The 12,154-nt window shown below is 39.9% G+C and overlaps 1 protein-coding gene across 3 annotated transcripts in view; it reads left to right on the plus strand.

Annotated features, from left to right (window-relative positions):
- The window catches only part of WAC (WW domain containing adaptor with coiled-coil), a 77,913-nt gene that overhangs the window by 36,130 nt on the left and 29,629 nt on the right, over positions 1 to 12,154 (plus strand). For all 3 annotated transcript variants that reach the window (XM_058180255.1, XM_058180252.1, XM_058180254.1), the window contains exons 7-8: positions 1,085 to 1,402; positions 10,238 to 10,477. In XM_058180255.1, the coding sequence (XP_058036238.1) occupies positions 1,085 to 1,402; positions 10,238 to 10,477 (558 nt within the window). The remainder of the gene's footprint in view (positions 1 to 1,084; positions 1,403 to 10,237; positions 10,478 to 12,154) is intronic.

Below are 12,154 nucleotides of genomic sequence, written 5' to 3' on the forward strand. Positions count from 1 at the left end.
AAAAGTTTCCTTTCTGGGGCTTTAATTACAAAGTTCAGCTTTACTTTTTATTTTCTTCTATTTGTATTTCCACATGCCAATTAGCTGCTAGTTTCAAATTGAAGACTTCTTTTAAGCTTTGATAAATTTTCTTCTTACCTATGAGTTGGCAAAACACTCCTCCAATAAGAATACTCCATTCAATCGCCGCTCCTGCTCAGATCTCTTTGTGTGACTTCCCCAGCTTGTGACAGCTCTAATGACTGTCTTCCTGTGCTGTTGAGTTGAAGGCTAATGTCGGTGCTGCAGGGAATTTGCTGCTTCCCTGTTCGCGCCAATCCGTGCCGCCCTTCTTTGCTGTCTCTCCAAGACAGCTATGGTCCATAAAGGACCCCCAAACGACTGGGATATCAGCGTTTCCTCCAGAGCCCCAGGGAACTGCCGTCCCGCAGTGATATTGGCCACGCTCCTAGTGACGATACAGCTTTCCAAAGTGGCTAAAACTGTGTGTGTTCACAAACATCTCTCCCTCTTTCCCTTCCATAGTGGCTAAAGTTGTGCTATCTTTGGAAACTTTGGAGTTGGGGATAGTCCCTTGCCTTACTAAGGCTTGAGACTGGGAAAGACTAAGCCCAGAATGGCTTGGATTGGAGTGGGAATTCACTTAAGAACCTGTAGTTCTCAGTTACTGACCACAACAGGGAGAAGAGGAACAGCCATCATCAATTGATGCAGTCACCTAACAACTGGTTGTATAACCTTTATAACTGCAATGACTTAGTGACAGAAATTCTAGTCCCAATTGTGAGTGTACGTTGACTACCTGTAGATTTTAAAAAGTCCACCTATTGAATTTCAAGCTCTCAGGAATATTCATAGATAATCTACTCTTCTGCTGAAACGTTCAAACTTTTTTTACTATTTTTTGGTAATGGGGATGTTATGGAACTTCAGTTTGGTTTAAGTAATGTTTAAGTACTTTTTAAAAAAATGTATACTAATATCTGTTGATGCTGAAATAGAAAAAAAATAGTAAATGCAGTATGTTAATAAAGCACTAACTTGATGTTTTCTATTTCTCTTTTCAACTTTGTGAATGATAAAGTGGAAGAGAAGCATTCCAGTGATGCCGCAAACATGCTTCCACAGAATATTTTGTCTCAGACAAGTAGACACAATGATAGAGACTACAGACTGCCAAGGACAGACACTCACAGTAGTTCTACCCCAGTACAGCATCCCATCAAAACAGTGGTTCACCCTTCTACTACTCCAAGTTCTGTTCCTCCTAGTCCATTTTCTCTACAGTCAGATCATCAGCCAAAGAAATCATTTGATGCAAATGGGGCATCTTCTTTATCAAAACTGCCTACACCCACTTCTTCCATCCCTTCACAAAAAACAGAAAGAAAAAGCTTGACAGGTATGTGTTAATATATTTTTTGTTGAATATTAAGACTGAAACGTATCTTTAAAATAATAATCTGCTCTATCTTAATAGGAAATCTAAAGTTTTCTATTAACTACAAACTCTGTATTTCCATGTATGCATTTTAGTACAAAGTAGGAAATCTTATATGTCCTATTGTTGAATTCATTAATTTCTAGGAATTTCAATATAGAAGTATTCTGTATGAGAAAAAGTCTTCTTGGCATTCCTCATTTCTTCAGTCTGCTCATGTGCATGTGATGTGATATGATATGATATACTGATCGTGTGATAAGTTTCAAAGTCCGTCTTCATTTTCAAGACACATTTTTAAATATAACAGTTTTGTGGTAGGGTGGCTAGGAAAAATCCATGTGAGTGGATCTCTGGCTGTAGATAATGATATTTTGCTATTATGAATTTTATTTTCTCCATTAATTTACTGGTCAAGTTATTACAGTTTTAATGTTATTAAAATAATGAAATAAGTTTAGGGTGGTATTGCACATATTACAGTTCCCAGTTTTTGTCTTTTTTTCATTCTCTTTGATTTCAACATTTCTGGACATTAATCCCTAATTCTGAACTGTAATTTTGAACTTTTGTGGAAAAGTGCAATAGCTCAATAATAGAATATGCTCTCTGTATATTCTGGAACCTCCTCATTTTGGTCACAAGTGTGGATGGCCATTAAGTAAGATAGCCTCACTTAACAACTCCCACTCTTTATTCTTCAAAATCGCCCTGTTAAACAAGCATGTAGGTTGTTAAGAAAAGCATGGGGTTCATCATGGGTGGGTGGATGGGAGCTCTCTGAGGCCCAATATCCAGCTGGGACTGTAAAGGAGACAGATAAGCAGCAAAAAGCTTTGCAAAGCTAAAAGCAGCCCAGCAGGGAGGAAGAACCCTGCTAGCTTAGGGCCTAGTCCTATATTCAAATGCCAGAAAGGCTTCTAAACAAGCATCTATGCTTGGTCGATGATGAAGCCATGCTTGTAGGCTGGGCCTCTGCCTCGATCTCTTCCGAGACTGCCTCCAAAGAGAAATGTCTGGTTCTTGCTAGCTTTCGGGAAGCCAGCTGCTTGCGAGTAAAGCTTCAGGAGGATCTTCCCAAAATATTTTCTTGGTTTAACCCCTTCCTTCCCCAAGAAACCCACACTTCTTAATAAAGAAAACAGAAAAAAGCTGGGAAAAACATACTTGTTGATTTTTCTTTCCTCCTCCCTCTCCCCCAATTAGATACAGAAAGTAAATTTTTCATTTTTACCCTCCAATCTTGATCTCTTTTAATCACCCTGGAAAGTGGGTGACAAAATCTGTAAGTTACTTACCTCGATGAGTGACTATCAGGCTGAAGAGTAGACGAAAGGAAGCAAGGAAACTGGTCAGCTAGAGCAGTACCAATGCCAATAAATGCCAACTGAGACAGAGACTGAGTCCTTGGAAAGCTAGGTCCTTGGAAGCTTTTTGCTATTTGTCTGACTCCCTTTAGAGGAGTCCCACTGGGTCCTAAAGGGAGTCATTCAGCAACGAAAAGCTTTCCAAGGAGTCAGTCTCTGCTGAAAAGTAATTAAAAAAAAAATAAAGTTCAGCTAGCTAGAACACAACACATCTAGCAAATAGCCTAGCACAGCAGTTGAGTCTTGAGACCCACCTTCTGTTCCTGCTGGCAGTTTAAAGGAAATGTGTTCTAGCTGATCAGAGAAAGAATTTCTTTGCTTGCTTCCTTCATTTCCTCTACTCTTCAGCCTGGCAGTCACTCATCATGGTAAGATGTGCAGTAAATTTAGCAAATGAAGTGGTTAAAATGGATCAAGATTGGAGGGCAGAGATGGAGAATTTAGTTTTAGGACTTAATATGGGGTGCGGGGGAGGCAGAAAGATCAACAAATTTGTTCTCCCCAGCTTTATTTTCTGTTTAATCCAGAGCTAAATAGATTTAATAGTCTGACTTTGTAGAAAACAGTACATTCCTATCTTCAAAGCCAAAAGTATTTTGCTTTTACTTTATATCTTTTATGTTCATAATTAAGAAATTTGTCTTATGTATCATCTTCGTTGTTTTATTTTGAAAACTTGTTTTTAAATGTGTTAAATGATTCTAGTTTATGGAAAGTCTGTAAATGTGCTTAATTTTCTAATAGTGATAATACTTATGCATTAGCATACAAATAGCAGGTTGTTTTCCAGTAGATAAAATCTGAGAACAAGGAGTTTAGATTTACTGACTCTTGAATATATCAAGATACTAAGCAATTGTTAATGATTGGCTTTATTTCTTGCCTTGTTCAGAAGCCATTAATCTTTTTTTTATCTTTGTAGCAGGAAACTAGTTAACAAAGTCTTCATTGATAAATGAGTTGGTTTCGTAGTGGAAATGAGGTAGCTAAATGCAGAGGGATGTTCATTCATATGTCATGTTTTTGTCTATACTGTAGTTTATAATGTCAAGTGTTTTGTAGTTAAAGATGTGTACTAGTCAACTACTTACTGATAACTATTATTCTTTGAAGCTCAGTACTAGGTGGGCAGTTATGTGCCCAAAATTAGATATAGTACTTAAGATGCTCAGACCAATGCAAAACAATACATAATTACAGGAATTCCTTGACTTAAAACAGTTTGTTAATAACTATTTGAAGATATAACAGCACTGAAAAAAGTGATTTATGGCCATTTTTCACACTTATAACTGGTACAGTCACATGATCACAATTTGGTAACTTGACTCAAATTTATGACTGTTGCAGTGTTCTGGAGTCATAAGATTCCCTTTTGCGACCTTCTAACAAGCAAAGTCAATGTGGAAGCCGGATTCACTCAATAACTGTTATAATAATTTAATAATTGCAGTGATTCACAGCAACTGTGGCAAGAAAGGTTGTAAAATGGGGCAAAATTCAGTTAACAAATGTCTCACTTAGCAACAGAAATTTTGGACTCAATTGTCATAAAACAAGGAATGCCTTGTATTAGCTTTTGAGATTTGTGAACTATATTTCTATTGATGCAACTTAAAATTGCATTTTCTGTTTAAGGAAACATATTATTAGTAATCAATTTATCCTTAAGCCAGAGGGCCTCCACCCGTGTATTAGTTTTCTGTTTCCTAAGTGCATAATATTTCATTTATTTTTGTTAGATTTTAGTTTTGTTGTTTCACTAATTTATTGAGATAATTTTCAGTTATATTTTTATGGTTTTATTGTACTCAATTTTTTCAGTCCTCCTGCACTCAATTTTATGTTGTCAACATATTTGTTAAGTGTTTATTTGACTTAGCCATTAGTAACATGTAAAAGAGTACAGGGCCCAGTAATTGAGTTTGTGAAGCCCTCTTGGATCTCCCATTTTTATTTTGACAAGGAACCATTGGTGAGCACTCTTCTACGTAGTTACTTACTACACAGCCCACACATAATTGTATGTGATGAAGTGTGAACAGCCTGTGATGGTAGTAATTTATTCTGTGCTTATAACTAACTGTAGTTCAAACATTGCTTAAATCAGTTGATAGAACAGTATGTTACAGCCAGTTATAGTCTTACATAATTAGATTTAGATTTATTGGATTTTTATACCGCCCTTCTCCCGAAGGACTCAGGGCGGTTCACAGCCAAAGTAAAACAACAATTATACACACAATAAAACAATAGTTAAAAAACTTATTAGATAAATTAAAACCATTTAAAACCATAAAAACCCCATAAAATTTATATCAAATATTAAAAGCTATTAAAATTTCTATGCCAGTCCTGCGCAAATAAACAGGTAAGTTTTCAACTCGCAGCGAAAGGTCCGAAGGTCAGGCAGTTGACGAAGTCCTGGGGGAAGTTCATTCCAGAGGGTGGGAGCCCCCACAGAGAAGGCCCTTCCTCTGGGGGCCACCAGCCAACATTGCTTGGCGGATGGCACCCTGAGGAGTCCCTCTCTGTGCGAGCGCACAGGTCGGTTGGAGGCATTCGGTAGCAGTAGGCGGTCCCGTAAATACCCTGGCCCTAAGCCATGGAGCGCTTTAAAGGTAGTAACCAAAACCTTGAAGTGCACCCGAAAGACCACAGGTAGCCAGTGCAGCCTGCGCAGGAGTGGTGTTACATGGGAGCCACGAGCGGCTCCCTCTGTCACCCACGCAGCTGCATTCTGAACCAACTGGAGCCTCCGGGTGCTCTTCAAGGGGAGCCCCATGTAGAGAGCATTGCAGTAATCCAGGTGAGAGGTAACAAGAGAATGAGTGACCGTGCATAGGGCATCCCGGTCAAGGAAGGGGCGCAACTGGCGAATCAGACGAACCTGATAAAAAGCTCTCCTGGAGACGGTCATCAAGTGATCTTCAAAAGACAACCGCCCATCCAGGAGAACCCCCAAGTTGCGCACCCTTTCCACCGGGGCCAATGATTCGCCCCCAACAGTCAGCCGCGGCTGCAGCTGACTGTACCAGGGTGCTGACATCCACAGCCACTCTGTCTTGGAGGGATTGAGCTTGAGCCTGTTTCTCCCCATCCAGACCCGTATGGCTTCCAGACACTGGGACAGTACTTCGACAGTTTCGTTGGGGTGGCCTGGGGTGGAAAAGTACAGCTGCGTATCGTCAGCGTACAGTTGGTACCTCACCCCAAAACCATTGATGATCTCACCCAGCGGCTTCATATAGATGTTGAACAGGAGAGGCGAGAGAATCGACCCTTGCGGCACCCCACACGTGAGGCGCCTCGCAGTCGATCTCTGCCCCCCTGCCAACACCGTCTGCGACCGGTCAGAGAGATAGGAGGAGAACCACCGATAAATGGTGCCTCCCACTCCCAAACTCCCCAGCAGGTGCAGCAGGATACCATGGTCGATGGTATCAAAAGCCGCTGAGAGGTCTAATAGGACCAGGGCAGAGGAATAACCCCTGTCCCTGGCCCTCTAGAGATCATCAACCAATGCGACCAAAGCCGTCTCTGTACTGTATCCGGGCCGAAAGCCAGACTTGAACGGGTCTAGATAGACAGTTTCATCCAGGTATTGGTGTAATTGACGTGCCACCACACTCTCTACAATCTTCGCCACAAAGCGAAGGTTGGAGACCGGACGATAATTTCCCAAAACAGCCGGGTCCAGGGAAGGCTTCTTGAGGAGGGGTCTCACCACCGCCTCTTTCAAGGCAGCAGGGAAAACCCCTTCCAACAAAGAAGCATTGATAACCCCCCGCAGCCAGCCTCGTGTCACCTCCTGCGTGGCCAGTACCAGCCAGGATGGACACGGGTCCAGTAAACGTGGTGGCATTCAACCTCCCCAACAACCTGTCCATGTCCTCGGGAGTCACAGGGTCAAATCCATCCCAAACAGTCTCAACAAGATGAGTCTCCGACCTCTCACCTGGATCTACCCAATTTTGATCCAACCCATCCCGAAGCTGAACGATTTTATCATATAGATAACCACTAAACTCCTCGGCACAGCGAGGTGCTTCTGTAATAAGAGGTCCGTGTCCTATAACATAAGCCTCAGACTGGCACTGGTTCACAGCCTGCCAGGAGGCAGAAGCCCCATCCACTTACACGTAGGATCAAGGCAGTGTGCAAAACCATGTGTCTGTGGAAAAACTGCCTTCAACAGAACTGGCCCATGGCATCCAAAAGGTTGGGGGTCGCTGCCCTATAATGACAGTAAGCTCTACACATTCAAAGTGATAGGTGAGAATTTATTTTAAAGCAAGTTCATAGTCCCCCATGAAAAATTAGCATTTAAGTGGTTATTAAATTTTTTGTAGTGCTTTGATTTCAAGTTACATATCTGTTCTAAAGACCAGAATTAAACTGTGATATAGTGATTCAAATATCAAATATCAAGTAACACTGACTTGATAGTCAAGTTACACACAGAAAAACATCAGACACCAGCAAGTCCTTCAAATATTGGATATGCTCATAAGTAAAGTACGTTGTATTAACACCATAAATTTATAATAGTATCTTATAACAGGGGAAGGGCTAGTGATAAAGCGATACTGACAAAATGTGCACTGTATAGTATAACGTATATAAATTCTGGACTACGTCAGAAAGCATAGTGGGTTCTTTATAATTCAGCTAGCAATCCCAAATACGACACAAGTAAGATGAGCTAAGCCTTCTCAATTGTGAGAAAACAATGAAATCTGCATATATTACTTAAATAGAAATAGCATATTTTAACAATTTTTAATGAACAGTTTTAGACTGTAACTGACAACCTTGAACTCAATATGAATTACAGTAAGGGATGATCAGAGTAGAGCATTGTATTATGCTTTACCCATTGATCAATTTAAAACAGGGGAAGAACAAGGGAACAATTTCATACCTAATCTGAAATTGTGCCTGATCAATTAGAAATGCCCTATACCAGGGTCTTCAACCTTAAACTCTCAAAGAGCCATTTGGATCCATTTCCCACAGAAAAGAAAATGCTGGGAGCCACAAAACCTGGGTGAGTGTGGCCAACTCTGTCACTCCCACCCAGTCACATGACCTGCCCCAGTCACGCCTACCAGGGTATTGTGGCTCTGGGTGTTTTATGTGTGAAATGGGTCTCTCTCTCCCTCTCGCTTTTGTTTTTCTCTTTTTCCTCTCCCTCCCTCCCTCTCTTCCTTTCTCTTTTCCCTCCAGCTCATTTCTCTCTCCCTCTCCTCTCTTTCTCATTTGTTTCTCTTTTTCCTGTCTCATTCTCTCCCTCCATCATTTTCTCATTTCTATCTCTTTTTCTCCCCTTTTCTTTCTCTTATTTCTCTCTCCCACCTTTCTCCTCCCCTCTCTTGTGTGTGCGTGTGCTCTCTTGAACCATTTCCAAACAGGTTGGTTTTTCCCTCCCTGATGTTCTTTCTTCTTTGAGTGTTTTTTATCATATGATTTAAATCAAGAGTCATTTCAGGTTCCCAGATAAACGAAGCTCTTTTGTCCACCTGCTGTATCCATGTTAGCTGGTTGGCTCCCTCGCCCTCCCTTCCCAGTCACTCCTCATGTTGCTCTCGCCGCCTCCATGACCTGCTCGCTGCTCTCACTGGGCCTTGTGCAGCACACTTAAACTTAGCATGCTTCACAATGGGGGAGATGGTGTCTCCTCCTGGAGCCCATTACAACACGGTGCATCGGGTACAGCCGGTCCGGGTATGTCTCGGAGTGGAGATCAAGTCACATGCCTCCCCGAGCAACCGAGGTGCGCGCAGCAGCCAGAAGAAGCGCCCATGAGATGAGAGGCAAGTACAGGGGTGCTTCCCTCCTGCTCTGGAATATGGAGCGAATCTTCATCCCGCTGTCGCCCTTACTTTCTCAGGCCACGCAAGGAGTGACTGGGGGGGGGGCAGGGGGACGAAAGAGCTGCATGCGGCTTGAAAGCTGCATGTTGCTGATACCTGCACTATATCATGCCAAACAGAATAGGTAAGGACAGGTGAATTAATTTGAAAGTTGTCAGTATATGCATGGTGATTGAATTTATAATACAAAATCATCATAAAGGAAAAGTATATAAAGAAAATAAATAAGGGACCCCACACTGAGTCTGTAGGAACTCCAGAGTGGGAAAGCTCAAGAAATTAAACTCTTCTGCATGTTCTGTAAAATAGGTTAGTTTGAAACTACTGAAATTTACCTGTTGGGCCAAAGGAACATAATGTAATATGTAGTAAGATTTGGTGATCAGAGCTGCGGCTCTAATAGCACTGATACTAATGATAAATTTACCTTGGCCATTCATTAGATTTGATAGATAGATTTGATAGAATATTGCACATTAAAGTGTGACTGAAATAAGTCCATATGGTTCTGGAGAAAATGAAGTATTTCATGAACCTTAGAAACATGGAAAATTGGTGGCAGACAATACCTAATGGGTCAAGTTTGCCCCTTCAATTTAAATTTTTTTTAATTTATTCATTTTTTAAAATTTATTTTAAAGGGAGAGGATGGGCATGTGCTTATCCATGTTAGGATAGCTACTGATGATTGACCCACTACCTACACTGGAAGTTGGTTCCAAACTTCTAATACTTTGTCTGTGAAGTAAAACTATCTAACTTTAATTCCTATCAGTTTGAGGTTGTGTCCCTGTGTTTTCGATTTTCATTTAATATTGAAAATACTGCCTTATTCAAACCCTTAATATATTTAAAGGTTTAAATCATGTTCCCCTTTCCTTTCTGTCCTTCAGGTTATACATATACAGTTGTTCCAATTTTTCCTGATACGTTTTGACTTTCAGACCTTGACAGAAAGACATTTCTTTCTGCCCTAGGAGAGAAACATCTGCCTCTTCCTAGGATTGAACTCTCAACTTTCTAAGTGGGAGGCAAGCATCTTCACCATTGGGACACTCATCTTAGTGAAACCAAGAGATTTATAAATTTTCAAAAGGCAAAAGAGCAAAATATTTGCTCATATTTTATGTATTCTAAAATTTGGAACTATCTGATCAAATGAGCTTCTGTTTTGATTCAGTCGATGATTTATATAGATGTTGCTATTCCTTGATGCTATATTCATATTAGATTGTTACTACTTTCTGTTTATATAAATTTACTATCATCCAATGGGTGTTTTATGTTGGAACTTTATTTAATAGCATTATTTTCTTTGTCAACTACTTTGGGAAATTAAAGTTTGGTAAAGTTTTAGAATAATAATTGACAAATTGATAATGTGTCAAACTATTTTGTACGCCTTATTTCGGGGAAATGCAATTTTATGTCCTTAAAATCTATCTCGTGATGACATCTTACCAAGAAGTAGGGATTCAATTTCCTGTAACTGATACATGGTAGGTGACAGCAGTTTTTTTGGGAAAAAGCAACGTTTTCCCCTTTATTTTCAGAATCTTTGGACAAGTCTCTATCCCACACCTGTACAACTCCTTCTACATCATCTGCTTCTGGATTAAATCTGCCTTCTGCACCAACATCATCTGCTTCTACTGTCCCTGTTTCACCTGTCTCGCAATCACCAATTCCTCCGTTACTCCAGGATCCCAATCTCCTTCGACAGTTACTGCCTGCTCTTCAAGCCACCTTGCAGCTTAACAATTCTAGTGTAGATATATCCAAAATAAATGAAGGTAGGTTGATCCTCTATTTTTTAAAAAAATATCCAAATGTATTGATTGGGGAATTCTACTTTTATAAGAAGATACAGTATTAGAAATAGAATAAGTTTAGTATGTTGTTAGAAATTTGTGAAGGGTATTTCTGGTTAATTATACTTTGTATTACTTGAGATAGTGTTCTGTAATATCTGGAAACGGATTTTGAATCTAATATTTCCAGAGGAATTGCGTGAAAGGGAGCAGAACTTAAAGTTGAATCCTACTTTTGATTATCTTATACACAACACTTCCTCTTATTCTTTCCCTCTTAAAAACCTAGTGTCTATCTTGAACATTAGAAACAGTCAAGGGTACAGCCAAGGATACAGCCATTATTTTACTTCTCACATTTGCTCACTGTATCATCAAGATTAAGTAGCTCTTTGATAAGTTTGTTGTCCATGAATTATCCAATATCTTTTTAAAGCCATCAAAGCTAGTAACTTACCATATAAGTTAATGAATTCAGAAGATTAACAAATACATTGTGTACTTAATGTCCTGCACATTAATTCTGCCTGTTTTACATGTCCTTCTGTCAGTGTCATTGGATGAATCTAGTTCTAGTCTTTTATGAGAAAAAATTCTTCCTATCCATTTTGATCCTCTAATCTAGTAATATTCCAATGAAAAATAAAAATAAAAAGATATCAAAAGAAGTCAGCACAAAGAACTCTGATAAATTGAAAGACAAAAAGACAAGTTTAAAAAAACAGAAAGAGGAGCACATGACTAAGGTAGAATATCAGCAAATAGTCCAAATCTGCAAATATGAAGTCAGGAAAGCTAAGGCTAAAAATGAACTAAGGCTTGCAGTTAAGTCAAAAATAACCAAAAAAACAAACAAACCCACCCTTCTTTCAACATGTAAAAAAAAGAAAAGTCAAGGAAACAATTGATCTATGAAGGAAAAGGTAACAAGCAGCAGGAAGAAAGCAGAACTGTTTAACTCATTTTTTGCATTTGTCTTTACAAAGGAAAAATAAAGTCCAGCCTATAAAATAAAACCCTCTGCAAAATGCAGATTAAGAATGCAAGTCAAATCAAGAAAATGGTAAGAATACCTATCTACTCTTGATTTTCAAATCACCAGGACCAGATGGATTAAACCCCAAGATTCTGAAGGAATTGGCAGACATGATCTCGGAAACAATGGACCATATCTTGCAAAAGATTATGGAATCTTGGGGAACTACTAGATGACTGGATAAGGGTTGGTGTAATTCCAATCTTGAAAAAAGGAAAAAAAATGGATCCAGGAAACTATAGACTTATTAGCCTGACCTCAATACAGAGGTGGGTTTCAGCAGGTTCTGGACAGTTCTGGAGAACGGGTAGTAAAAATTCTGATTGGCCTCGCCCTCATGTATTCTCTGCCTCTCAAGTCCCAGCTGATCGGGAGGAAATGGGAATTTTGCAGTAACCTTCCCCTGCCATTCCCATCAAGCCATGCCACCCCCATCAAGCCACCCCCACAGAACCGGTAGTAAAAAAATTTGAAACCCACCACTGCCTCAATACCTGGGAAGATTCTGGAAAAGATAAGTAATGAATCTGTGAACACTAGAAGCCAAGAAAGTCATGGCATGGGACCAGGTTACTTACGAGACTGCCTATTGCCACCAATAGCCTCCCATCAACCTGTGCGCT

This window comes from Ahaetulla prasina, chromosome 4 (genome assembly GCF_028640845.1).
Source record: "Ahaetulla prasina isolate Xishuangbanna chromosome 4, ASM2864084v1, whole genome shotgun sequence".
NCBI classification, from domain to species: domain Eukaryota; kingdom Metazoa; phylum Chordata; class Lepidosauria; order Squamata; family Colubridae; genus Ahaetulla; species Ahaetulla prasina.